Source organism: Elgaria multicarinata, chromosome 16 (genome assembly GCF_023053635.1).
Source record: "Elgaria multicarinata webbii isolate HBS135686 ecotype San Diego chromosome 16, rElgMul1.1.pri, whole genome shotgun sequence".
NCBI lineage: Eukaryota > Metazoa > Chordata > Lepidosauria > Squamata > Anguidae > Elgaria > Elgaria multicarinata.
Genome location: NC_086186.1, coordinates 16,055,862 through 16,083,665, shown reverse-complemented (window position 1 = coordinate 16,083,665; position 27,804 = coordinate 16,055,862). Strand labels below are relative to the sequence as shown.

General features: G+C 40.5%; 1 protein-coding gene across 2 annotated transcripts in view; it reads right to left on the bottom strand.

Moving 5' to 3' along the window:
- Positions 1-5,120: 5,120 nt before the first annotated feature.
- The window catches only part of SPPL2A (signal peptide peptidase like 2A), a 34,817-nt gene continuing 12,133 nt past the window's right edge, over positions 5,121-27,804 (bottom strand). The window contains exons 6-16 of one of the 2 annotated variants that reach the window (XM_063142792.1): positions 27,107-27,255; positions 25,795-25,891; positions 22,868-22,969; positions 21,472-21,553; positions 20,149-20,223; positions 18,239-18,295; positions 17,841-17,894; positions 17,302-17,401; positions 14,131-14,208; positions 13,832-13,992; positions 5,121-5,394 (exon numbers count right to left, since the gene is read on the bottom strand). In XM_063142792.1, the coding sequence (XP_062998862.1) occupies positions 5,320-5,394; positions 13,832-13,992; positions 14,131-14,208; positions 17,302-17,401; positions 17,841-17,894; positions 18,239-18,295; positions 20,149-20,223; positions 21,472-21,553; positions 22,868-22,969; positions 25,795-25,891; positions 27,107-27,255 (1,030 nt within the window). In that variant the 3' untranslated portion in view covers positions 5,121-5,319. The remainder of the gene's footprint in view (positions 5,395-13,831; positions 13,993-14,130; positions 14,209-17,301; positions 17,402-17,840; positions 17,895-18,238; positions 18,296-20,148; positions 20,224-21,471; positions 21,554-22,867; positions 22,970-25,794; positions 25,892-27,106; positions 27,256-27,804) is intronic. The other variant, XM_063142793.1, reaches the window with a different exon arrangement.

Below are 27,804 nucleotides of genomic sequence, written 5' to 3'. Positions count from 1 at the left end.
AGAGATGTGAAGGTATATTTCAAGTTTTAAATGTCCTCTATATGTCTGTTCTGGGTAAATTGGTAGAAAGTCTTATTAAGATCAAGGATATAGGAAGTCTTGCTGAAAAAGAATCAAGATGGGTTCTGCAAAGCGAAGTCCTGTTTCACTAACCTTTGAGTTCTTTGAGAGTGCCAATAAACATGTGCACAGGAGTGATGCAGTAGACATTGCTTACCTGGACTTCCAAAAAGCTTTTAAAGAAGTCTTTCACCAAAGCATAGCAGTCATAGGATAAGTGGAGACATCTTCTTATGGATTCGAAACTGATTAAAGAACAGAAAGCAGAGAGTAGCAATGTCTTGGAAGCTTGCTAAAACTTGACTGTCCTTTCCTGAGAGAGGAATCTGTAGTATAGCTCCTAGGCAAGTAAGCGTCTGTGTAGGTTGAAAGTGGTTCTTTTTGAGGTTAAGAAGCCGTGGTTGTTGCGGGCATGAGAAGGCTAGATTTGGGTCTGCTAAAGCTTGTTTCTGGAAGGTAATCTGATGAGAAGGTAGATGCTTACTACCATCAAGTAGTAATTTTGTAAAGTCTTGGAGAGCTTATGGGAAGCCAAGGGGCATAGCCTTGTATTGGTAATGCCAGTTGTGATAGGCACATTTTAGGAACATCTTATGTTGCGATGCAATAGGAATATGAAAATAGGTCTCTGTGAGGTTGATGGAGGACAAGAGAGCTTCTCAGATGGGGTGTAATTGGGAATTGTCAGTATCCGACGTATCTGTTTGACATCCAGAATTGCTCTCCATGAGTCATCCTTTTCTGGCATGATGAAGAAGATCAAAGGTACACCTGAGAAGAGTTCTTGTGGTGGCACCTATGTTGAGAAGCTGCTGGAGTGCTTGGGCTACGATGTGCTGTTTGGCAGGACATTGTGAAAGTAGAAAGCAATGAGGAGGGCTGTTCTGAAATTCTAATGAGTAGCCATGGTAGATGTCTTCTAGTATCCAGCAGCCTGATGTTGAGGTTTTGCACTTATGACCTGATTGTGGACTTCCCATAGGCACCTGTGGTTGGCCACTGTGTGAACAGAATGATGGGCTAGATAGTCCTTTGGTCTAATCCAGCATGCCTGTTTTCATGTTCTAACCACTTACAGTTTGCAGTGGAACAGTCCAGGAAGAGTTTTACAATTTCATCTTCTGTTTAGTTTACTTCTATCTTGCTTTTCCACAAACATATGCAAAGTGGCTTACAAAACAGAATATGAAAATACAATCTCAACAAAATAAACAGACTTAACTAAGAGAATACAAAATCAAGCATTAAAAGGCAGAACATTAAAAAAGTAATAAAACTTTAAAGGCGTCAGCAACATATTAAAACATAAATTATATTTTAAATGCTGCCTGGAACAGCAAGATCATAAATGATATTTAATTATAGTGTAAAAAGCAACTGAAGGAGGAGCATTCTGGAGCTCTTCTAGCAGTATTTATATTAAATATGCCTTAATGCTTAAACCAGACAAGGAAAAACCAAGGATAGTACTCAAATTGTTGAAATGTTTATTAAATACAAATATTGTAAATTGTAAAATTTTTAGAAAGCATACGTGTACAATGTTTCAGAGGTAAAGTGGAAAAGAAGGTAGTTATCAGAATTGATTGTTGCCATAATGGCGTTATGACTGATATTATTACTAATAAGGCTTTTAATGTGTAGAAGGCCAACTGAATTTTTAAACATCAAACATTTCTAGTAAACGTTTCCAGCACCAGTCCTATTTAACTATATTAATAACATACTATTCAGTAGTCGATAGTTAAACTATCCAATTTAATAGTTTCTTAATAATCCATGCAGATACTGTTAATTTAACATTCTGAGTCTAACTACAGCACATGAGCATCCCTGGAATATTAATCATCACTTGAGCAACAGAGACTTTTCATATTTAATAATCATTCTGCCAGATAATTCCTCAATTGTATCCCTTGCAAAATATATTCCGATAAGGCTTAATAATGTAAGGAAATGGAATTAAGACATGCTTTTACCAATAAGATAGGACACTTGAAAATAACTCTATAAAGTATCATAAAATGTAATGTAAAGAGATGGATCATAATATTCCCAATATCTAAGACAGGTTAAGAAAATTCCTCATTTTATTTATTTTTTGCTGCAAAAATGTCCATGACTCCAAAAAAGCAACATAATTTTTACTAAGATTTAGCTCCACCCCAGCCCTGTGTAAAACAGTTTAAAGGGGAAAGGGCTCCTTCTATGGCCACAGTGTAACTAACGGCATGTCTCAGGTTCATTCTGTTCACTACAATTGGCGGAAGATCAAAGTCTGCCAGTGTCTAAATTAGTTCTTCTTGACTAAAGAATAATCTATGGTAGATGGCTCATATTTGGAGAAGAGACAAGACAGCAGGGTGGCTTTCACTTCAAGTTTCTCAGGCTTGTAAAATTGTTGGTTAATTACCAATGTGAAAATGCTTCAAATATCAAATGCATCTCCCAATCAATTAACGCTTTTATTGGCATGCATACACCGGATGTAAAAAAGAAAGTCAATAAAATATGGCATCTCCCTAATCTACGGGAAATGCTTCAGTGAAATGGAAATATTTAAAAGCTAGTTCTGTGATGTTTCCTTTCATTTCAATGAAGCTTATGCAGAAGATCCTGGTAGATTGCACCCCTGGTTAGATTGTAGACCCACACTTTCCCACTCTTTCCCCCTCTCAATACAGAATTGAAGCTCTCACATGAACTGGTCCAGGAGAGGACCTAAACAACATTGCTCATAATATAATCTATTATCTGGATTAAGGAATTGTAAAAGTGGCACCTTCTCTAGTCCCCTTCTGTTTGGTGATGGCTGGGAAGGTCTGAAGAGTGTAACCTGGTGCATGAATGTAGGCTTCACCCAAGATTTAGAAGCCAGAGCAATCAAGATTCCAATCACTGGGGAAGCAGACATGTATAAAGCAGACTCCTCTCTTCAAACTTTCCCTCCCTCATGTGTTCTACGATCAAGTGGAGAAAAACACCTGAACGGACTTCTAAATATTGAATCAATGTCTTTTTAAAAAGGGTACACTGTATTTAAACAACTTTGTGGAATAAGGCCTCGTTCAAATGTAACACAAAGCCATACATTCCTGCCATGTGAATGAGTCACAGTCAGCCTGGCCTCATGGACTCCCTCCTCTCCTTTCTTCCTTTTTCTCACCTGTGAGGAAATCAGAAGTTTTTGCCTCTGATGTTTAAAAAAAACTAATTTCTGACAACATCCATATTTTGGAACCATGGTGTACTTAAACTGCACTTGGTTAACAAGCTAGGATCAAACCCTGTTTCAGATCTTGACTTGTTCTCACTAACCACACTTTAAGTAAACCCTAGCTCCCTGAGTTCAGAGATCATGGAAAACTGTAGTCTGTTTAAAATTGGAAGCAGACATTTCCAGACATGAAAGAGGAGAACTTCCTATTTATGTTCATGATTTTCAGTTATGTCTGAACCAAGTCTAAGGCATTGCTGACAGATAGTTGTTTGCAGATTCCTCCAAGTATCTTTGGTTTAAAAACGTGTTGCTGCACAAACTTTGAGGTTTTTTCTTCATTAATGTATCCAAAAGAAAGATGTTGAAAATACTTTCATGGATAGGAAATCTTTTCCAAATCCAAAGTAACTTGTTCTCAGATTCTTAGAACATGCAAAATAGGAGCCAAAAAAAAAATGGCAGAAAAGAGGCCTGGCCTTAACTTATATAAAAATGAGCATTATATTTGCATTTCATAGAATATTATTGAACCAAGCACTACAACCAAAAATTCTCCTTCAAAGACAGAATAACCTTTCGTGAATAATTATTATTGGGGACCTAAATGTGTCCCTACTGAGGGCCTAATTACACATTATGTTAACTGTGTTTGCAGTGACATCAAGTGATTAAAAAAGGGGGGAAGTAAGTGCAGAGCCCACGAATTTCCATTGAGACCACAGCAGGGAGGGAGGTTGAACTTTCTGCTCTTAAGCACTTATCCCACCCAAAATCACCCTGCTTTACTAGCAATGGTAAAAAAAAAACTCCCCACTGGTGTCAAAGAGAGCTTTTACTCTACCCTAATTGTAATGTGTGTGTGTGGGGGGGTAATTTTTGTGAGCATGTGGCACAGGAGGGAAGGGTTAAAACTTTTGTTTCCATATGCTCTAGCCACAATGGAAACTGGGGCCCTCCCACCTCTGGGATTAAACTCTTTTTAATCCTCTGACATAGCTGCAAATGTTACAGTTAACCTACCGTGTATTTAAGCCCTGAAAGAAGGGGTGCATGGCATAAAAAATATTTCTGAATCCCTAGCATGGGAACCAAGTTTTAAATACTCATTTGTATTTAAGAGGAAAGTGTAAGCTGTTTTGATTCTTATCTGTTCTATGTTTATTATTTTTACACAGCTTTGCTGTTCATGCATCTAGGTAGAGAAAATAACTGTGCTCAAAAAGCATATTAACTGTGGTAGACAACTGCTCATCTACAACAATAACGGGATTAAAGGACTATGATGAAATCACCTCGTCCCTCCCACCACCAGCCAACCCCAATGCTGCTTCTTCCCACCGCACTCAACTCAACAGCGAGGAAACAGGAAATTGGCATTCTTGCTAACTTCTCTTTCCTGAGCTAAGTGTGCATTAGGAAGACACGGCGGGTGTAGGAAGCAGCAGTGGCAGAAGCACGCGAGCAGGTGATGGGGGATAAGAAGTCAGGGCAGCAGAAACAAAGGGAAAATGCAAATGCACCCATGGAACCAAAAAAATTGCTTACCCATCTTTTATTAACCCTAACCAATCCCTACCTCAGACTGTCAGTCCTTGGCAATCCATGCTTCACTGTAGTTTCACTGTCACCTATGGTCCAATCAAGCATAATTCTTCATTTACTGCTAGAAAAAAAATATCTGTGTATGACGTTTCTACCTTATGCCACTCTGCAGCTAAACACCTTTAATAAAGCATTGTAAGTCAGAAAGCCTTACACACAGCAGGAAGGTGGACAATATGTAAAAAAAAATCTATCCATCGCATAGGCAACACCCTTTTGAAGTGAAACAAGGCACAGGTTTACTGAATATAGTTTGGCATTTTAAAAAATAAGAGTTTTTAGCATTCTGATAGCATCAACAATCACAAAAATATATGTGCAAGTGTAAAAAAGGCATTTCTTCTCATAATAAACTGTAAGAAATATTCCAATTTAAAAATGCGACCAGTCTCTATCATTTGAGTAGAAAATCTTAATACATTATTTTAAGTGCCCTGTTACTGTCCTTCATGTTGTTCATTGGCTCTTGCAGCGTTTTCTTCATTAGCAGGAAAATCCATGGGATCCATCACCTGAACATAAAAAAGTACATTCTTAGTGATCAATTCTCAGATTCTCCAGACAACTATTATGATAATTATGTAAGAGATGCAATAATCCTCAACTGAACTGATCTTAAGCAGCATACAGAAAACATTACCTACCAGATTAAGATTGAGAAAATATTCTAAGTAAATAATTGAAATCAAAACCCTAAATTAATATCAAAAACCGTGACCTGTGATCCAGCAGCATAAGAATATAAGAAGAGCCATGATGGGTCCATCTAGTCACGACTCTGTGCACACAGTGGCCAACCAGCTGTCGACCATGAGCCCACAAGCAGGACATGAGTGCAACAGCACCTTCTCCAGCAACTGATGTATATAGGCACAACACAAATATGCTTCAGTTTTTTCTATTGGTTTTGCAAGCCAATATATTAAGATGTTGTAGGTGGGAGGATCTACACTCCAGACTGAAACCGGTCATTTCATTTCTTGAAGGAACCTGGGAACTATAGTTTCATGAAAGCTAGGGAGCTCCAACAGGAAATTCTCAAGTTTCTTCATCAAACTACAGTTCCCAGGATACTCTGGGGTGAAACTATGCAAGTTTAAGGCCTTAGCTAGACCTAAGGTTTATCCCAGGATCATCCTGAGGTCATCCCTGTTCATGTAAATGACACACAGGGGATCCAGGGAGCAGGCAGGGATGACCCCGGGATAAACCTTAGGCTTAGCTAAGGCCACAGATGGCATCAAAACAACAAAGGTTGGGTGTGTGGATGAGCCCCACCTTTTAATGCTGGGAGAGTCATAACAGAAGGAAAACAGACAGCTTTGCACATATGCTCAGAAGCAGCAATGTTGCACCTTCCAGATGTGTTGGATTGTAACTCCCATAATTCTTAGCCAGCATGGCCTTTGGGCTCCATTATACAGAAAATCCTAAGTGGAAAACTGCATAGATGGGAAGTGTGGGATGTAACATTTTTGTACTTCCATACAACTGCTAATCAGATCTCACGCAATGTATTTCTAATATATCATCAAAGCTCTAGGCTGTACAATTTACATACTGTGCCATCATGCTAATAACCTCTTACTGTTCGACATGGAGTAAGAAAGGAGAGAAAGTTGTCCAGTTCACAAAGTCAAGAGCTAAAAAAACGACAACTGGAAATGAAAAATTCTGACTCCCCCAAAGTAAATATTCAGCATGGGTCATTATTTTTCTTGCAGTGGGCAAATGTCTGCTAAATGCTAATGGAAAAACAAGAACCATGAATGATTTCATCAAAATTGCTTTGACACAATCTATTAATACAACTGCCAGGAAGCCTGCAACCAAAAACAAAACACACACACACACATTTGGGGCCAAGTTGGTAGTTGGACATTAATACTAAATAAAAAGTTAGCTACGCCTGTGAGACTTGAATGATCTAGGGTGCCATTCACACTGAAAATAAGGAACAGTGAAGCTTAAGGCCATATTGCCATGCATCATTTACTTTTGCAAGCAAAGCATGTGTTTTTAATGAGTCAAGTATTTTCCTATGTGCAGTAATTCATGCCACTTTAAAAAAAAAGGTACGGAACCAGGGTAGACTTGACTTTTGTAGCACATTCAGAGCCACGCTATACCACTTATCTTGTGATGGGCCAGTGCCAAATGCAAACCAATTTAGCCTGCAGCAAAAACATCTGCAAATCCAAACAGATGCCATTGCGGATACTAATATTCACCCCATTCCATATATTTGCCTCTTAACAAGGCATCCTGTGGAAAGAAACCTCCCATTGACTGCTGGCCTCAAAGCAGTGAAGAGGCAGCCACACCTCAAGACCTTCTTTCCAGCCATAACCTGTTTGTCCCGATTTGATTTTCTCGTTCCCTCTGGCCAAAGGGGGGAAAAAACTGAAATACTGCACTGCTGTGAGGATGAGTAAACAACCTGGCTCCTTGTCTGAAGCATGGGGTGAAGGAGGAATGAGCTGGAAGGGAGATTTAGAGGCACTGCTCCTTATAGCTTAATATGCATTTGTGTGTAGCCACGTTGGCCTGTCCTCGTCACTTCCCTGTAGATTAGGGACAAGAATTCCACACAGTATCCTTTTCACTTGGAATGTTCGTGTTCAGTTTGAAGGGAGGAAAGCACAAAGATCTGCGTAAAAGTGAATGGAACAGGAGATGCCTGCATTTAAAATGACTGGGGTAGAAAACATGCGCCCCTCCAGATGCTGTTGGACTGCAATTCCCATCAGCTCTAGCCAGCATAGCCAATGCTTAGGGATGGTGTGAGTTCCAGACCAACATTATCCAAAGGGCAATACATTCCCTAACTGTGCTCTATCGTTTCCCCTTGCTTTTTTCTGCGCTGAAATGTACCATTCTACACAGCTCAATACATGACAGGCTTGCCAAAGTGAGACTAATGGTCAACTGTCTGCAAATTGAGTGAACTGTTTTGATGATTAGTCTATTAACTTTCCAAAATGAAGCAAATCTATCACAGGTGTTTGTACAACTACTCCAGTGTAATTAAAATCAAGAATGACAATTTTAAAGAACGCTTTCAAAAGGGTGGTCAAGGAGGGAAGTACGCAACGAAAGCTTTTGCTTATGTATCCTACCATGCAGGGGAAGCCAGGGTACCCTCTGAATTCAGATACAGTCATACAAACCAATCCCACAGTGTGATATTGAGTTGCATGTGAACAGGACCATGTATCTCACAGATCTTATTTAAAGAGAAGCGTCTGGCTACATGCTGACATTTTTATCTAATGCTGGCAAGAAGCAAGCACAAAGCAGACTGAAAATGCATGCTGCTAACGCAGGACAAAAATAAACATAAGTAGTCTGGGGGATAAAGAGATGATACTTGAAAGTTACAGTATAGTTGGAATTTTTATTTGCTAGTAGGCTCCATCAACTAACACATCCACACACCCCACAAACATACGAGGCAGGATGGGACGATGTTCTGCTTGATTCACCAACTTAGAGCTAGGGCTGTTTGAATTGCAGAGTTATGCTCAAGCACAAAATGCAGTTACTTGGCCCGTTCACACATAATAGTGGCAAACTGTGGGTTAATTAACCCATGATTTGCCACCTTTCTGTGAGAATGGGGTCACTGAGTGATGAAATCCACATTTCAAGAAACAGTTTTCATTGAAAATTACTAAACCTGTTTCTAGCCCTTATGGCTGCGAAGACTGGATTGAAAACCTGAGGGCAATAACAGGTGAAATCTCGAAGATATCAGAGGGGGCTTGATAGGATTTCCATGGGTCAGAGGGTTTCATTGTCCTTTTTCCATGACTACCAGAAACAAAACAAATCATGCAAAACAAACTAAAATCAAAACTGCACAATTTATACATGTAACCAAGAAACTAAAATGTGCATAGGATCTTCATTTTCATTTCAGAGTATCAACCCAATAAAAATAAAGGTAATTTCCTCAAGGCTGATATTATTATTATTATTATTATTATTATTATTATTATTATTATTATTATTTGTATACTGTCCCATAGCTGAGGTTCTCTGGGCGCTTCACATAGGATAAAACAACATACAAAAATTAAAAATCACAAAAACATACAATTTAAAACCACAAAAACATACGAAAACAAACACAGGCTGGTTTGTTGTTATTCTTAGACTGGAATGGATTGCCATGGGTGTGTGTGAAAAACAGCTGCCACATGCAAAGAAATTTTGAACTAGCTCTCAAAAATGCGAACAACAGTTTTGAACAAACAGCACAAAGGCCAAAGGTAACTAAGGTCATGATCGGAGATCTATTTCATTACCAGGCAAAAAGGAGAGAGCTCCAGGCTTCCACACACCTTTGCTATGCTTTGATGCAAGGAAAACTGTGAAACGTGCAGTGTTTTAGAGGTAACTGTACACTTGCTCAAATATCAAGGTCTTCCTGACACTTATATTTCCAAAAACGTTTCAGGAGAGAATTTTAACTACCTCCCTTTATGGGGTGAAAGTGAAACAGACGGGGGGGCGAGAAAGCAGAAGTTTTATTTAGAAACAGTACTTTAAGAATGCTTATCAATCCCTGTAACAAGTGCATCCTTTAGGTGTCCAATGCCCTAGCGGAGATTCACTTGTTTTTAATATGCAACAAAACCGGTACAAAACAAATAAGACACTTCTAGGGTCAGTCGTCTCTAGAAAACTCCTATGTCACAGGAGACGAATTCAACTGCAGGTCACATTCTTTACTGCACATCTGGGACATGATTTAGTGCTGCCGGGAAAGGTGGCATATAATGTAATAAATAAATAAATAAATAAAGCATGGGAAGTCTGAACTGGCACTAAATGTTCACATCACAGCAAATCAAGATACAATGTCCTGTGGCCAACCAATTCTGGGAAACATTTCCTCACTTATTATTATTACCATTATGTCCCACTTTTCAGTCAACAGTCCTTAAAGTGGCACATATATATTACATATAATAAGAAAGCCTAAATACAACAATAGTAAATCTCATATATGCTCAGAGGCATTGTTAATGAATGGGGCATTGTAGCTACCATTGTACCTAGTTCGGAAACTTCAACTAGTTCAAAATATGGCAGCCAGGTTGGTCACCGGTACACCTAGGGGTGACCACATTACACCAACATTAAAATCACTCCACTGGCTGCCAATTAGTTTCCGGGCAAAGTACAAAGTGTTGGTCATCACCTTTAAAGCCCTACATGGTTTGGGTCCAGGTTACCTGCAGGATCGCCTTCTCCCATATAGTCCGCCCCGCACACTCAGGTCCTCTGGGGTGAACTTACTTCAGTCAGCTAAAACTAGGCTGACATCAGTTTCCCAGAGGACCTTTTCTTCTGTCGCCCCCAGATTGTGGAATGGCCTGCCGGAGGAGATTCGTAAAATTAACTCTCTGTGTGATTTTAAGGCAGCTTTAAAGACTAGCCTTTTCCGGCAGGCCTATTCAGATCAATGTTAAATCATGTTTTTTTAAGATGTATTGATTCCTGTTCTAATGTTGTTTCCTGCCTCGATCCAAAGGGAGAGGCGGGTAAGAAATAAATTTATTATTATTATTGTTATTTATTATTATCTCCAATCAATAACTGAAGAACTGTTTCTCTGGCTCACAGTGTCACAACGTAGCTCAAGATAGGTGGAACAAAAGAACAAATATTGAAGCTGTGCGCGTCAAGACCTGAATAAAGTTCTCGTTCAATTATGCAGAATATTTGAACTGCATTCAGATTACCAAATTGTAAGTTTGAATTTTCATTCCAAACCAAGTCAGGCTCACACGAAAGTCCAAAGTTCAGAGCAATTTTAATCCTTCAAAAGGGAGCTAGCTGAGAAAAGCATATGAAACAATTACTATGGCAACATAAGTACTTCGAAATAATGAACCTTGTTATTTGAGATATGAGTGGCCTTTTGTTAGCTAAGAACTGGGACTGAAGTATTTAGAGCAACGTTCGGTGGAAAACAAAGGCAAATCAGAACCAAAATATTTCAAGTGCCAAACTCTCGCTGAGGACGCACTAACCAGAACTTCCATGCCTCACACAGAGTCTGAAAATCAGAACATATACATATAGAATGTCATCATAAGGCCACCAGTGAGGGAGGAAGCAGCAGCCAGGCACCTCTCCACTGTGCCTGGGTCCAGCTCCAGCTGAGAGCCCCCTCCCTCCTGCTACCAACTGTCTCTGCAGAGGCCACCAGAGAGGGAGGAAGCAGCAGCCAGGCATCTCTCCACCGTGCCTGGGTCCAGCTCCAGCTCAGAGCCCCCTCCCTCCTGCTGTCAACTGCAACTGCTGAACTTCACAACTAAGATTGTAGTGCCTGAATTTTCTTTCCTTTTCCCCCTCCTCCTCCTCCCTCCCAGTCCCCTTTCCATTTGAGTCATGTCTTTTAGATTGTAAGCCTGTGGGCAGGGACTGTCAAGAAATACTTTTGTAAGCCGCCGTGAGAGCCTTTTTTGGCTGAATGGCGGCATAAAAATCCTTAAATAAATAAATAAATAGGAGGTAGAAAAGGGGTAAAAAGTGCACACTGGAAGAAGCAGCCCTTGAAGAATCTGCTGCTCTAGCTACAGGAAGCAGGATCAACCAAGACTTCTGTATTCACCTGTAGTTTGTTTATATCCAAAGGCCACCTGAAATAGCCACTAACCAACCAGACTTTCACTGCCTTATCACTGGGCTAGAGGTTCTTCCCTGGCAAACATGCAAAAGTCAATTTAAAATTACTCAAGTGCCCAGGTTAAATGTAGATTTAAGTAAAGGTGGGCACTTCAGTTGGCAATACTCTGCCTCTTCTGTGTCTGGGAATCAGCTGAAAATAAAGTGGCTATGAAATGATTCAGCTGTTCCCTTTGTACAGTTCAGTCTGCCTCCAAGGTTCAGACACTAAAAGCATTTCCATTAATCTGGCACGGCTAAGTCAGGAGGAACAAAGAAAATGGGGAGAAGGAAAGGCCATGTGGATAGGCAGGTGAGTGGTAAGGTCGGGAGGGCAGAGAGTTAGGGTGCAGTATAAGGTACTGCAGCACGACTTTCTAAGCGCCATGCAGTCCTTCCTTTAATGGAAACTATGCACTGATGCAAAAAACAGGCCCTGGCTTAATCAATGAAGGAGAAATATAGATCCTAAGAATGGGAAAACATAGGGAGTGTTTCCCAACAGAAAAGGGGCATGCACTCCCCTAGCAAAGTTTGCTCAAGTTTAGCCATCTAGAAAAGCAGAGAGCTTTGGCAGCGAACAATCTCACTAGGCACTCCCATCCTCAAACTGATTACACTTGAAACACATAAGGAAGTCCCTGTGTGTAGTGTGTGTTTACAAATAAACTTTTGAACATCCCATGGAAATGTGTCATTTGTGGCACCCGCAGAACCCTTACAATTTTATCCACCTGGGTGGACAAACATATGCAGAAGCTGAACTGAGAAGGGTAAACCGTAAGGTGTTACCATCTTTCTTAAAGAAGCCAATGCAGTTCAGTTTCTTTACCCTACCTCTCACTGAAAGTGGCAAACCTGTGTGGGATTACCACATCATTGAATTGCTCCTATTTTCAGGTCCATGTCCAGAAGATGCTAACAGGGAACTTCGGTTTGGCTCCATAGAATGTAGGCTATGGGATTCTCGTCCCTTACGCTTAAAAAAAAAATCTGTCAGAGGTGCAAAACGTGTGGGCCACAGGCAGCACCTCAAACCCTGTCAGATGCCACCCCCCGCCAGATCTTGAGAATCTGAGGAAGTCTATCTTGTATCCTGTTAGTGCTCAAAGGCTCCTGCCTGTTTCCTTGGATGCACTAGGCACAGGGCCTTCTATGGCAGGAATCATAACGCCTGATCCTAGAGTTTGTGTTTTCCTTTTTTCTTGAAAATGATCTAGGTAACAGAGTGTGGAATATCAGGAACCTTCAGCAAGAGAATGGATTGAAGGAGGGAGAATGGTTAGGAGCCAGGATTTCTGGATAACTAGATGGTTTGAGAACTAAGATTTCTAGGAGAAGTGTTGGTTTAATCTTTAATTCAGAGGTGCCAGGCCTCTGAAACACTCTTGGGCAGGAGTTGGATTTGAGTGAGTGGGGTGTGTGTGTGGGGGGGTGTATGCGTTGTATGTGAATGTGCAGGCATGTGCTTGTGTGCACATGCACGTGTGTGGCCCCTGCCACTCTAGCAGACACCCAATACAGCAGTCCTCAGGATTTGGAGGGAGGTAAGTTCTATTTCTTTTTGTCATCTATGTCTGGTGAGGCTACAGAAGTGCTGAAGCAGTGTCTGGATCTAAGAAGATGCTGGATGAAGGTCAAATAAACTGAAGCGCATTCTCAAGAAGACTGAGGATCCAGTGGATATACAGTTCCCTAATTCAGGGAGAAGGTCATCATCCAGTTCTGGATAGTATTTCACACCCCTGAAGGAACAAGTTTTCAGTTTGGGGGGTATTCCTGGACCCAGTTTTATCTTTAGAAGCCCAGGCGAGCATCTTTCAACAGATTTGGTTGGTATACCAGCTGCGTCCTCTTCTGAATAGTCTGACCACAAGTATCTATTAGAAGAAAACCAGCACCTCAAGCTCAATACTATCTGTGTATTATGAACGAGCATTCAATTACGTGAGCGCCTCCCTTGCAGTTTGGTACAGACCAGATGCAGTTTTGCCATCTCGACAAAACTGTAAATTTCACCAACAAGAAGGAAAACTCTGGGAACAATACAGTCACGTGTGAGCAGAGAAAGGTATGCAAGGTTTACTTTTACTAAACTATTGTTAGTAGAGAAGAATATCAGATGTTAAAATTTATGCAAAACCAAAAGCCTTTATGTCAACTAACAGAAAAGCTCAGTTCCCTATTATTCAAGGAAAAGGTTATACCAGCATCAAAATCGAATGGCCAAAACTATATACACATACTGACCAAATGCCCTCTGCCTACCTGATAGTTGTTGCCATTCCAGAACTTCTTCATCTCTTTGCGGTACAAAGCAACTAGTGTGCAGGAAATGAGTGTGCATGGCACTAGATAGAGAAGTGCTGGTTGTGCCATTTTCATTAGAGAGAGACCCAAGAACGTGACCAACATGCCAACTGCATAAGCTGTAGGAAAAGACAAACTTTTTTTTTAAAAAAGAAGCTGCTGAATGTTGTGCATGTTTATGCTCGTTATTTTATTGTAATCATATCCGATATAATTATTAATATACTTTGTCAAAATATTGTTTTAGAGGTGTTCACCTATAGCAGAGGAAATGAAATACACACGGGAAGAGCTTGTCTGAACATCAAACCTGTGACAGTAGGCAACCAGAAGACCTAAAAACAAATACACAAAAAGAAAGGTCAGAACTAATATTTGTCAGGAAAAAAGTGAAACCATCAAAATAGAAATTCATGTTGGGCCACACTCCTAGGGTGTAACAGTGCTCAAATTATGGAGCGCTGTCAGAACCTTGCTCTCTGCCTTTGTGAAGGTTCCCTTTTAAGAAGATTAAAAGGTAATGTAACAGAGCTTATCTAAGGCAAAAGGCCATGGCCTGGTTCGCATATAATACTAACCCATGGTTTATTTTGTGTTTGTTCAAACCATGGGTTTGTTCATGGTTAACAACCCATAGATAATCCATATTGGGTCTGTTCAGACAACACACGAAGACATGGTTAGGCCACTAACCCTTTTGCAGAAAATGCTTAGTGAACATGTTTAAACTGTGGTTATTAGCCACCATGATTAGGAATGTTTCACACGACATGCTATACCATAATGTTTAACACAAAATGCTTAACCACCATGGCTTAGCGTGTTGTCTGAACAGGGTCATTTCCAGGTTTGCATGTAATGACAACCCATGATTAATTAAACCATAGTTTGCTATTAAGTGTGAACCAGGTTTAAACATGAAAGTTTTTGCTTGCAAATAAAAGCAGCACAGATAGCAGCAATGAACTGCTCAGAGCATTTCAGCTATTGGATTGTATAATAAATAAATAAATAAATAAATAAATAAATAAATAAAACAGATAGACAGATAGATAGATAGATAGATAGATAGATAGATAGATAGTATAGTATAGCAGGATAGTGAAGACAACAAAAGTTTGGTTCTATGGCCCTAGTTTGAGACAAAGTATATTTTGGGAAGTGAATTTCTTTGGAGTGAACATGATATCAGCAGTGATGCTAGTACTGATGGGTGGCACTCCGTTTTAGAGGAAGGAGCTTAGAGGGAGCTAGACCACCTTGTAATAACTAATTAGCAAGCTTAAAACTTAATAGTTTCCAAGCATGGCAATAGTCATAATAGCTGGCATAGCCTTAAGGGTATAAAAGTAAGTTCCACTATATGGCTGACACCTTGACTCTAAGAGAACCTCTCCCTTGAGAGGGTTTTTGGACAGAGCCACTGCTGGCAGATTTCTTTCTATCCCTGTACCAAGAATGAAAGGTGTGCGTATGACACTTTCCCTAATAAATGCACTCTATTCTATTTTAAACCATTGTCTGTGTCTGTAGAAGTCAGCTGAATTTTAGCAGGAAGGAAATAGGAAACTTTCATGCTTTTAAAAGATGGTTTGAGAGAAAAATCCTCAGTCAAATTAAAATTCCGACACCCTCAGCTACTGTTTTTGAAAGCTACAGAGGGGACCAGGATCTGACCCCTCTACTACGATTCACACCCCTCACCCCACCCACAAGCCCTCAGACAGAATCTGGCTGCCCGTTCGTCTCTCCTCAAGGTGAGTATCTCCTTGAACTCCAGTAACGGAACAAGCAGCAGAAGATTGGGAGGGGAAGTGCAATTCAAGTGGCCATTGGGAGCAAGATAGAGGACAGCAGGATTCGAATCTGTTTCAACCTGGAACTCTGCTTCAATGCTCAAAATTACAAGGGAGCTGGAGGGGGCCTCCCTCTCTTTATTATTATTTTTTTTACAGCCCCCTTAACTACTGGAGGTTCTTTTAAGCTGCAACAAGGACATGAATGGCTAAAATGGAGTGATAGTAGTATCAGGATATAGATATTACGGGCTCTCCCTATCTCTCTCCCTCCCACCCAAATGATATGAATACTGAGAATAAGTCCCACCGAGTTTAGGGCTACAAATCTGAAAACCTAAACACATTTTACTTGGTCATCAGTCCCATATAAATCAATGGGACTTACTTTTGACTATGCTTGGGATCAGCGACTATGCTGTAGACCTTGTACTACTGTAGACTCTATGGTACAGTGGCAGTTCAGTGGAAGAGCACATGCTTTGGGTGTAGTAGTTGCCAGTTTTAATCCCTGGCACCTCGAGGTAGGTTAGAGAAAAAATCCAGCCTGAAACACTGCAGAGTTAGTGCCAGTCAGTGTAGGCAATACCGAACTGAATGGACCAAAGCTCTGACACTATAATGCAGCTTCACATGTTCCTGTGTTCCAAGCAGCAGAGTGAAGAAGAAAATCTGATGAGGAATCAAGGGAATAAACTTTAAAAAAAAAGAATACTAACATTATGTGAAAAGCCTTTCTGTACGTGCTGCCATGAACCTGTTTTGCCCATCCTAAAAAGAATGTAAGTATTATGAGGAACACCTTTCCTGATTTTGTTCTGACTTTACACTGTTAGTTTTAACCTACCCTGTGCCTGTTTACCCTACCCTGTGCCTGTTTGCTTTCTCTTCCCCTCCATATTGTTTTATTATGATTTTATTAGAATGTAAGCCTATGCGGCAGGGTCTCGCTATTTATTGTTTTACTCTGTACAGCACCATGTACATTGATGGTGCTATATAAATAAATAAATAAATAAATAAATAATAATAATAATAATAATAATAATAATCATGACATGATTCCAGTTTTTGTCCATTAGTGACCATGAGTGGAGAGCACTGCATGATCATCTTGGGACGCAGTCTTGTGGGGATGGCTGTAAGCTCCCACTCTGCATTTTATCTAGATGGGCTTTTTCACCTATTTAACTGAGGCGTCTGGGAGGGGGAGGGGGAAGCTGGGGAGGCCTCTGGATACGGCATCAGCTGGCCTCCTGAGTCTTCTCCCCTGGAATGCCTCCTTTCTGTCTTCTTATTGTTGCTCCCTGCCTCGATCCAAATGGAGAGGCGGGTAAGAAACGTATTTATTTTTATTATTATTATTATTATTATTATTATTATTATTATTATTATTATTATTATCATCATCATCCTCAAAGGTACACCTTTGTGACCTTGAAGAGACAGCCGGTAGGTTCTCTCTGTGCTGATTGCTAGCCAGCGGGAGAGAGTGGGGAGCTTGAACTCATGGGTCTGAGGACGCAGCATTGTCTCCAGCCTTGGAGCCAGGAATATTAAGTATTCTATCCCCCCGCCCCCGACTCTGTCTAGGGGGCACAGGATTGCTCTCTAAGTTGTTGAAAAACTTACCCGGCAAGACAATATCGCCGTATCCAAGCATTGAAAACGGCATTCTGCATAACATCACTGCAGAGAACATCAGCCTAGGCACTTTCATGACCACTGGCAACTGCAAAACAGTGTTTTCAAAATTCCACATAAGTCCACATCTAGAGAACGTTTAAGAAAGAAAGATTTAAATGTTATCAGAACTATTTACTCATCTAGTTTATGCGGAACTTCAGATTATGAAAGATCTGAATTTAGAAAACAGGAACTAAGATGCAGAGTGCACAAAATATGACCGAACGTACAAGCTAAGAGGATGAGAATGCATGTGGATGACAGACAGACACTACACCCAAAAACTTTTTTTAAAAAAGTGAACCATGAAAACTAAGAGAAACAAGCTGAATTTCAACCTGTTTATAAATGACTGGGCAATACTTCGATCCAAACCCTGAAGAAATACATTTGGAGAGAGTCAGATTTTGTTTACTCCAAAGGGTATTCTTTTTCAAAGGTTGCTATTCAAAATCCAGTGAACATATCTTAAATACAATCCTTACTTTCTCATGAGGAGCTGACCGCTCAGCAGAGGCTTCCACCAAGTTTCCATCATTCTAGGATCAAACCCAAGTCAACAAGCATTTAATAATTAAAAAAGAAAGTTACCAAAAAAGAAAAAAGAAAAAGATGGCTATTATCTATGAGCATGTTTTACCTTTAGGGCACAGTCTAGGAAAAGTGCAGCACTTTGAAGTCCCACTAATTTGAATAGGAAAGGGTTAAGGACTTCCTTAGCTCTCTCACACTTAAAAATCAAAGTGACTTAAAAAGTGATGTATGTTGCCTAGATTGTATGTTAAATGTCAATTGCAGCAGTAGTAGCTATGAAAACTCAGAATTATAATGCCTCACATAGAACGAATACAAATTACATATTTTTCAAAATATTTATGCCTACCTTTTCGCTGTCTTCAGAAGGACCTGTTGCAACTTCGACCATTATACTTTGCCCACTCTGAAATTGTGAAGTATTTTGAAACTGAAGCATTACTTTAGCAAGTACATGGCTTTAAATGTTCATATTATTTGACTTCCAAAATCTAATGAAATCCTCTTACAATATATTTTAGCTAGGACAATCTCCGGTAAACTCCATGTAAAATGGAAAGCATGGAAAGAAAACAGTCTGTTCATAATCCAACAAAAATGTACAGATTAATGAGACATTTAATTATTCTAAAAGCAGAATTGGATCAAAGTCGACTGTTGCAGCTTTATTTTACCACAGGTGTAGCTGGGTAAATTTTGCCAAGAGTATAATTCTTGTTTCAAGAGCTTGTGATGTGTTAGAATCAAGCTCCGAACTGTGGAAATTAACATATTTTCATATTCAGGAAATTCAAAAGCACATATTGTAAAAGGCATAAAACCAACCAACAAGTCAGACTTCAATGATGAAAAAATAGAAAGTAAACACCAATGTTTCAAATATTTGTATATTAACTTTGTATTCTTTTTGAATATTACTCTCTGTATTTTGATGAGGCTAATACGGCAATTTGGAAGATGCTTTTAAAAACACTGCAATTGAGGGTTCCATGGATTATGTAGATGGAACTGTGCAGTACGCAACATATGAGAATTATTCTAGTTTGATGGCCTCACAGTGCCACTCAAAGGCTTAAGACTGAGTAACAATGCACTCTTTACTTGCCTTTTTACTATAGAACTGCCATGAATAAGCTTGAATATACTCAAAAGAAGCCCATTCTTATTTCTGAATATTAACATTCAAGTTAGATTCATCCTCGTGACCGGTAAAGACAACCCATCGGTCAAAGTACTAGAACCCGGGGGTCATCCTATGAAACTAATTGGTGGGAGATTCAGGACAAATAAAAGGAAATTCTTCTTATATCAATGGCTACTAGCCCTGATGGTTATGTGCTACCTCCAGTATCCAAGGCAGTAAGCCTGTGTGCACCAGTTGCCGGGGAACATGGGTGGGAGGGTGCTGTTGCACCATGAGGTCTAGAAACAAAGGTCTAGAAACAAAGCCCTATGAAGAGAGACTGAAAGAACTGGGCATGTTTAGCCTGGAGAAGAGAAGATTGAGGGGAGACATGATAGCACTCTTCAAATACTTAAAAGGTTGTCACACAGAGGAGGGCCAGGATCTCTTCTCGATTCTCCCAGAGTGCAGGACACGGAATAACGGGCTCAAGTTAAAGGAAGCCAGATTCCGGCTGGACATCAGGAAAAACTTCCTGACTGTTAGAGCAGTGCGGCAGTGGAATCAGCTACCTAGGGAGGTTGTGGGCTCTCCCACACTAGAGGCATTCAAGAGGCAGCTGGACAACCATCTGTCAGGGATGCTTTAGGGTGGATTCCTGCATTGAGCAGGGGGTTGGACTCGATGGCCTTGTAGGCCCCTTCCAACTCTGCTATTCTATGATTCTATGATTCATGTCCTGCTTTGTTGGTCCCTGGCTGACAGCTGGTTGGCCAATGTGTGAACAGAGTGCTGGATTAGATGGACCCTCTGTCTGATCCAGCATGACACTTCTTATGTTCTTAAAAAATGATGGGTAGTCATGTATAAGCAGGAGAGTGCAGGGTTCCTGCCTCTCCCACATTTATTCAGCATGTGTCCTTATAACCATGCTCTGAAGCAAGTTATGCAAACAAGAGTTTTCCCTAGGCCACCAAATAAATTTTCCCAAGGGCATCTGACAGTCCAATTCCAGATTTTGCACATTCAAAGCTTCTGGATCAGAGTTCTTCGTAAAAAAAAATCCACATTATTCTAAACATATAAATCATTGGTATGTTTCCATGAAAAGAACACTTATAATCCTGCATACTTACTTTGGTAATGAATGGTGTGATGAAGACAAAAAAGACGTCATATACAAGGAGAAGGCCTAGGAGAATCACACAAGACTAGACAACAAGGAACAGCTGGTTATTTTTTTAATAAAACGTATGAGTTACCCTTAAAGCTTTAATGGCGTAATTATATCATACTACAAAACAATATTGTATTCACATTTTGGTTTCTAATTACTAAGTTATATTTAGGCATTATTTCTGTCACTTTTCTTTTTCTTTTATTCAGTACAAAATATAAAGAATTCAATAAAAAAAACTAGATTTGGAACATAACCAATTTATTTTTTTACAATAGAAAATTGAAAAAGATAGAATTATCCACAAAATAAACATATTAACTATTTCCAAAAGTTTCCTAGCGTTCTTTTACATCTTTAGGGCTACAGCTTAGGCCTAGAAACCTACTCTTCTAATGGAAGCAGGTATTCCCATTATTTAAATTATACCCATGCACATTGTATATTAGTTATCTTTGCATTACATTCTATTAGCAATATTTAAAAGTGCATTTCTGAATGTGTCTGCAGGATTCTGTTTCCTATTCCCATCTCATTGCTCCGTATTAAGTTTTCTGTTCAGTGCTAGCCATAGTTTGCCATGATGGTTTGAAGATCAAGCACAAACCACCCAGCTGATCTGGACATCATAGCAAATTGTTATTACCACTAAACGGGAAAGTGAAGAGGAGGAAACGCATAAGCCTACAGCTCATTTCTAATCTTCCAAACCAGGTTTTAGAGAACAGTCTAACTTTTAATAAATTTATATGGCTTAGATAGCAATCCTGTGTTCCCTAGAGAACATGGGGGGTGGCAATAGGGTAGTTTGGGTTCCTGGATCCAAGCAACCTTGGACCCCGAAGTCCGAGAAAACTGCCCCCTCCTTCTCCCAACTGGTGTGGAAAGAACCATGCTGGCAACCTCAGAGAGGAGGGAAAAGGCTAGGGAGGGAAGGGGGCTATGGAAATGGGGATATGTGAACTATCTGCAGTCTCACTCACTCCACAGCGCCCTAGCTAGATGGGCCAAAATACCCATCTAGCAAAAATGCAGAGTGGGAGAAGTGCAAAGGCGAAGATCACTTCCACGCTCCTCCTGCTCTGCATACGATGCCTCTCAGCCTCTGGATAGGATTTTGCCCTAAGCTTTATTTCTCGAAAGCCTACTACATCTGATGCTCTAGCAAACAAAAGCTTAGGCTCCAAAAATTGGAGCAATCTTTTCTAAAATGGACCAACATAGCTGTCGCTTTCTCTGAAATATGTCATTTAATGCATTTAAGCTAGATAGGTCACCATACCTTGAAGTTGGGTAATTTAAGTGTTTGAATCAAGTTCACGCAGAAAGAAATTCCCAAGATATCTTGTAAAATCCAAGCCCAGCTAAAATAAAAATGGATTTGTTGAAGACACAAGTGCACACAAACACACACACAAAATTGCACATATTTGCTAGACTATGGCTGCAATCTGCAACATACATAATAGGAAGTTCTAACATGATTAATGGTTTAATTTGCTTTTAGCTGGGTATATTTATTGTTTTATATTGTATGATTTCATCTGAGATCCTAGTGATATAGGGCAGGATACAAATGTTTTAAATAAATAAATAAATAAATAAAATAGTCCCATTGAACATAGTGGGGCTTACTTCTGAGTCAACACATATAGGATTGCAATGTAAGACCAGAAATCATAGGAGCTCACACAGCAGCAGTCTCTATTCCCTCACTGAATGCTACTCCAGAGGTTCCCCAACCTTTGGAAGCAGTGTTTTCAGGGGGGCAAAAGGAAAAACAGATATATAACAGAAAGGGGAGGGCTGAAAAATCTGTTTTATTTATATAGTACATTTATAGCCTGCCATTCTTCCATCATGGAACTCATGTCAGTGTGAATGGTGTTCCCAGGTAGTCTCTCCAGGCACAGACCAAACTGAATATTATTATTATTATATTTATTTGTATCCCGCCTTTTGCCCAATGCTGGGCCTCAAGGCGGCCTTACAAAGTTTAAAATATACATGTTGGGGGGGAAACAAAACCATAAACATTTAAAATACACAACAAAATTATAAGACATTAACATAGATGGAGGGCCAGATTATTCTCCAAAGGCCTGCTGGAACAAAAAAGTTTTAGCCTGCTTCCGAAAGCCCATCAAGGAGGGAGCCAGCCTAGCTTCCCTGGGAAGAGAGTTCCAAAGCATTGGAGCAGCCACCGAGAAGGCCCTCTCCCATGTTCCCACCAAGCGTGCCTGTGAAGAAGGTGGGACTGAAAGAAGGGCTTCTCCAGAAGATCTCAAAGCACGGGCAGGCTCATAAGGGAGAATACGTTCTTTCAAATAACCTGGACCCGAACCATATAGGGCTTTATAGGTCATAACCAGCACTTTGAATTGTGCCCAAAAACAGACTGGAAGCCAGTGGAGCTGTTTTAACAAGGGAGTTGTATGCTCCCTGTAACCAGCCCCGGTCAACAATCTGGCTGCAGCTCTTTGAACCAGCTGGAGTTTCCGAACACTCTTCAAAGGCAGTCCCACGTAGAGCGCATTACAGTAATCCAATCGGGATATAACTGAATGGGACCGTATTGCTGTCTTTGGATCCTGGCCTAAACATTTTTAAATGAAAAAATATCTAGAGAGTGACAAAACTAACATGGATCCTCATTCCAATTCCAAACCTTCACGTACCGATCCTCATTCCGAAACACTCCCCAAACAACCGATGTTGCCACGCAACATAGCGCAAGGAAAAAGAGTCTCACTTCGATGCACTGGTTCCAGCACGGAAACCTAAAAGTAAAGGGGCACCATAAATATTGGTTATAAATACAAGACATGGTATTCCTAGTTCTCCAGCAGAAACCCACAAAGGCAGCCTGCTAGCCACGGGCACCGCAGAGAACACTTCCCTCCGATTGAATTTTTGCATTCCAGTATTTAACGTATTACGTAGAAATAAGCTCCACTGAAACTAGGTATAGAATTCCAGGGCATTCATTTCAGAAGTCGCATCAACTACGATAACCGCCTGGCTAATTTTAAGCCTGGTTCACCGCTTATTATTATTATTATTATTATTATTATTATTATTTATTTATATAGCACCATCAATGCACATGGTGCTGTACAGAGTAAAACAGTAAATAGCAAGACCCTGCCGCATAGGCTTACAATCTAATAAAATCATAGTAAAACAATAAGGAGGGGAAGAGAATGCAAACAGGTACAGGGTAGGGTAAGCAGGCACAGGGTAGGGAAAAACTAACAGTAGAAAGTAACAGTAGAAGTCTGCACAACATCAAGTTTTAAAAGCTTTAGGAAAAAGAAAAGTTTTTAGTTGAGCTTTAAAAGCTGTGGTTGAACTTGTAGTTCTCAAATGTTCTGGAAGAGCGTTCCAGGCGTAAGGGGCAGCAGACGAAAATGGACGAAGCCGAAGCTTCTTTCTATAAACTAGTTAATAACTCCTGACATCAAGCCTTTACAGTAAATAACCCAAACCTTAAGGATGGAGTAGAAACTGTAATAGAATGCTTATATTGTTATAATAAATGGTGTGTGTATAAATTATGTACCATTGTACTAGGGTGACCATATGAAAAGGAGGATAGGGCTCCTGTACCTTTAACAGTTGCAGAGAAAAGGGAATTTCAGCAGCTGTCATTTGTATATATGGAGAACCTGGTGAAATTCCCTCTTCATCACAACAGTTAAAGTGCAGGAGCTATACTAGAGTGACCAGATTTAAAAGAGGGCAGGGCACCTGCAGCTTTAACTGTGGTGATGAAGAGGGAATTTCACCAGGTTCCCCATATATACAAAAGACACCTGCTAAAATTCCCTTTTCAATAGAACTGTTAAAGTTACAGGAGCCCTGTCCTCCTTTTCATATGGTCACCCTAATTATACTACAGGTACGTTAGGCTAGATTTTTCATATTCAGCTCAGTAATAGTCAGGCTGTAGCTCATGAAGCTCTGGGAAAGACCTCTGTCTGGAACTCAGTGTAAACAATAATAATCTAGATGGACCACTGGTCTGACTTGGCACATGAAAGCTTCCTATAGTAATAATACTTAACAATTGCATAGTGCTTTTGTGTGTCCAAAGTCCTTCACATGCATTATCTCGTGGTAACCTTTACAATGATCCTGTAAGGTAAATCAGTATTATCCCCCATATTCCAGATGGGGGGCTGAAGCTGAGAGAGAATGGCAGGTTTAGGGCTACCTAGCAAATTTCCAGCAGAAGCAAGATAATGGCCTGGTTCAGACAACACGCTAAACCATGCTGCTTAACCACAAGATGGTTAATGGAATGCATTAAGGTCAATGCATTCTGTTAACCAGTTTGTGGTTAAGCAGCATGGTTTAGCGTGATGTCTGAACCAGGCCTTAAACCTGAGACTTCCTGATTCGCATATCTGAGCCTGTCTCTTAGTATTTATTTACTTGTTAACATTTCTTATTGCACCTTTCTAAACAAGCTGGAGCGTGTTCAGAGGAGGGCAACCAGGATGATCAGGGGTCTGGAAACAAAGCCCTATGAAGAGAGACTGAAAGAACTGGGCATGTTTAGCCTGGAGAAGAGACGATTGAGGGGAGACATGATAGCACTCTTCAAATACTTAAAAGGTTGTCACACAGAGGAGGGCCAGGATCTCTTCTCGATCCTCCCAGAGTGCAGGACACGGAATAACGGGCCCAAGTTAAAGGAAGCCAGATTCCAGCTGGACATCAGGAAAAACTTCCTGACCGTTAGAGCATTACGACAATGGAATCAGTTACCTAGGGAGGTTGTGGGCTCTCCCACACTAGAGGCCTTCAAGAGGCAGCTGGACAACCATCTGTCAGGGATGCTTTAGGGTGGATTCCTGCATTGAGCAGGGGGTTGGACTTGATGGCCTTGTAGGCCCCTTCTAACTCTGCTATTCTATGATTCTATGAGAACATAACCAAAGTGGCTTTAGAAATGAAGGACAACGATAAGCTATAGACACTATATTACAATAGTGTTACTGTAAACCGCCCAGAGAGCTCTGGCTATGGGGGCGGTATATAAGTGCAATAAAGTAAATAAATAAATAAATGCTTCATTAGGTCCCAATTGGATTTCGGGCACAATTCAAAGCGTATTTAAGGAAGCCTCTGTGTGACTTTCCTTTACCCTGAGCTCTTCTGATGAAATCCTGCTCTAGATGCCTTGGAAATACTGGAAGCAGGCTGGTGGATACAAGGATTTCTGCATCCATAAATGTATTACCAATACTTTTATCTTGCACTTTCCATCCCCTACAGGAGGGGTGGGTAATTCATGGCCCTCCAGATGTTGTTGGACTGCAATTCTTATCAGCCCTAGCTAGCATAGGAAATTGTGTGGAATGATGGGAGCTGTTAGCCAAAACATCTGGAGGGACACAATTTGTCCACCTCTGCCATAGAGGAACCTTCAAGACAACTAACTACAATTCCAAACAAAACTAATTGAAATGTTCAGTAAATACCAGAAATCCTGTTTAGTAGCACAGCAAAAGATTTAATTGCTCACGCCTGGCAAAATACCCCCGTTTTATTAGCAACACAGCTATTTTAAAAAGCCATATGGAGTAACGGACTGTACCTGCATCGTCCATATGGAATTTTGCTAACTAGAGCAGAAAGGCAGCTGAACAGGCTCATGGCAGATCCTACACAAAAAATGGAAATGACGACATATACTAGACAAAAGGGGAAAAGGAGAAGAAAGAAATTGTTAAAAACAAAGCTATCGTGCAGCCACAAATCATACAGTAAAGATAAAAAATATATATTCATGCCAAGATGAATATTTACACATCTGTCTATCAATCTTCTAGATAATAATCCTATTTCTAAGCCTGTTCAGTCAGATGTAAACCCCTGTGAGATCAGCGGGGCTTAAATACTAGTAAGTTTAGTATTGCAACCATTGCTGCATTTACTCATTTTCCTGTGGAAATATCCTGGGCTGGTTTAGACTTAATGCCAAACAATGGCATAGTGCTAATTGAACAAGTCTTGAAGGACCTCTCTGTTCATACAGGACCTCCTCTCTCATGCTGTAAGCCCCTTCTCACCATCCTGATTTGAATGCTGCTTCTGCCCCTCCCGTGATGCCCAGTGTGTGGGCGGACTCTGTGTGTGTGTGTGTATGTGTGTGTGTGTGTGTGAGAGAGAGAGAGAGAGAGAGAGAGAGAGGGGTGGGTGGGATAATGAGCAGGGCAACAAGGCAGGAGTGGGCGGGGTGCAAGACCAGTGCCCTATTGGATGGCTCTCGCTCAGGGCAAATGAGGGAAAGACTGCATTTTTCTTCTCTCCCCATCTCACCTTTTGTTTTTCAGGGCCAGGTGAAGATGGGGCTTCTTGGGTGGGGGCTTGAAACACCCTTTTCCTGCAACAGAGGAGGGGTGGGTCTGTCTATGTTTTCATGTAATGGGAGGGGGTTCTTATTGGAATGAGAGGAAGGGAGGTGGGCTGGAACACCCCATTTGTTATGGTATGGGGCAGCTTGCTTTACTATAGTGGGAATAGTTTGTATTATTGGGGTGCTCATTGAAGGGAAGCTGGTGCGGGACATAATTTAAAGTTGAAAGAAGAGGGTGGGGTGGGGGAAGGAAATGTCCTCTAAAAGTTGCTCCAGTTGCAAAGGAAATGGCCAAACATATTTTCATCTAACCACTCCCAGACTCCTAGCGACATGAGCTTTTACATTAGTAGGGCGGAAAGGTTACAACTCCCATAACCACTCTCCATTGAGGACTCAGCCTAAGGCTGATGGAAGTTGTAGGCCAAAACATCGGAAGGGCCACAAGTTGCCGACCTCTGCCATCTCTGGCCACTGATTAGCTTACTTAAAGAGAAAGGCAGTGAAGGGTACCTTAGAAAGTCAAACTAGATCAATCAAAATGCCTCACCTAGCCATTGGTAGAAGTAGTACATCAAGACCAGCATTATACAACTCACGCAGACAAATAGAACAGCAGTCAGAGGAGTTAAAGTGACGTGTTCGATGTCACTTAACGTTGAGCTGCTCCCAGAGCTTGAGACCGACTTCAGTTTCTCACTGTGTGGGGAAATATAAGCAGTTAGAAAACCACTGCAAATAATGGGCAGCCTCCAACGCTGCTGCTGTGCCTTCGCTGTTTGTGTTGCACCATCATTTTTGTCTTGAATCATATTTATTTAAAAAGGTTGTGGGGTCACCTTTAAAAGAAGAACCCTCTCAAAGAGGCATCGTACAAGACTCATTTCTTGCAAATGTTTATGATTAGAATTGTTCATTTTTAATTCATGTCCCACGTCAATGTATAAGCACTTTCCTGGCAGCTCTTCCCTTAGCATGTCATTTAATTGTGATTTTTTAAAATATATATATATCAATTTAGTAAATGAACATACTTAAACAAACTAAATTGACAGAAGGGTGGGGCTACAAGGGGCTACAGTGCCAAGGATCCCTGAACCAGAAGCTATAAAGATCTACAAATGCCTGTCTGAGTAAGGGACATTATAGAAAATTCCATTTCATATCTAGCCTTCTGGTCCTGTCCTTTTTAAACGATTGCATAAATTCCATTTCCAAGATCCTATTATATGTCTCCGGTTGGATCTG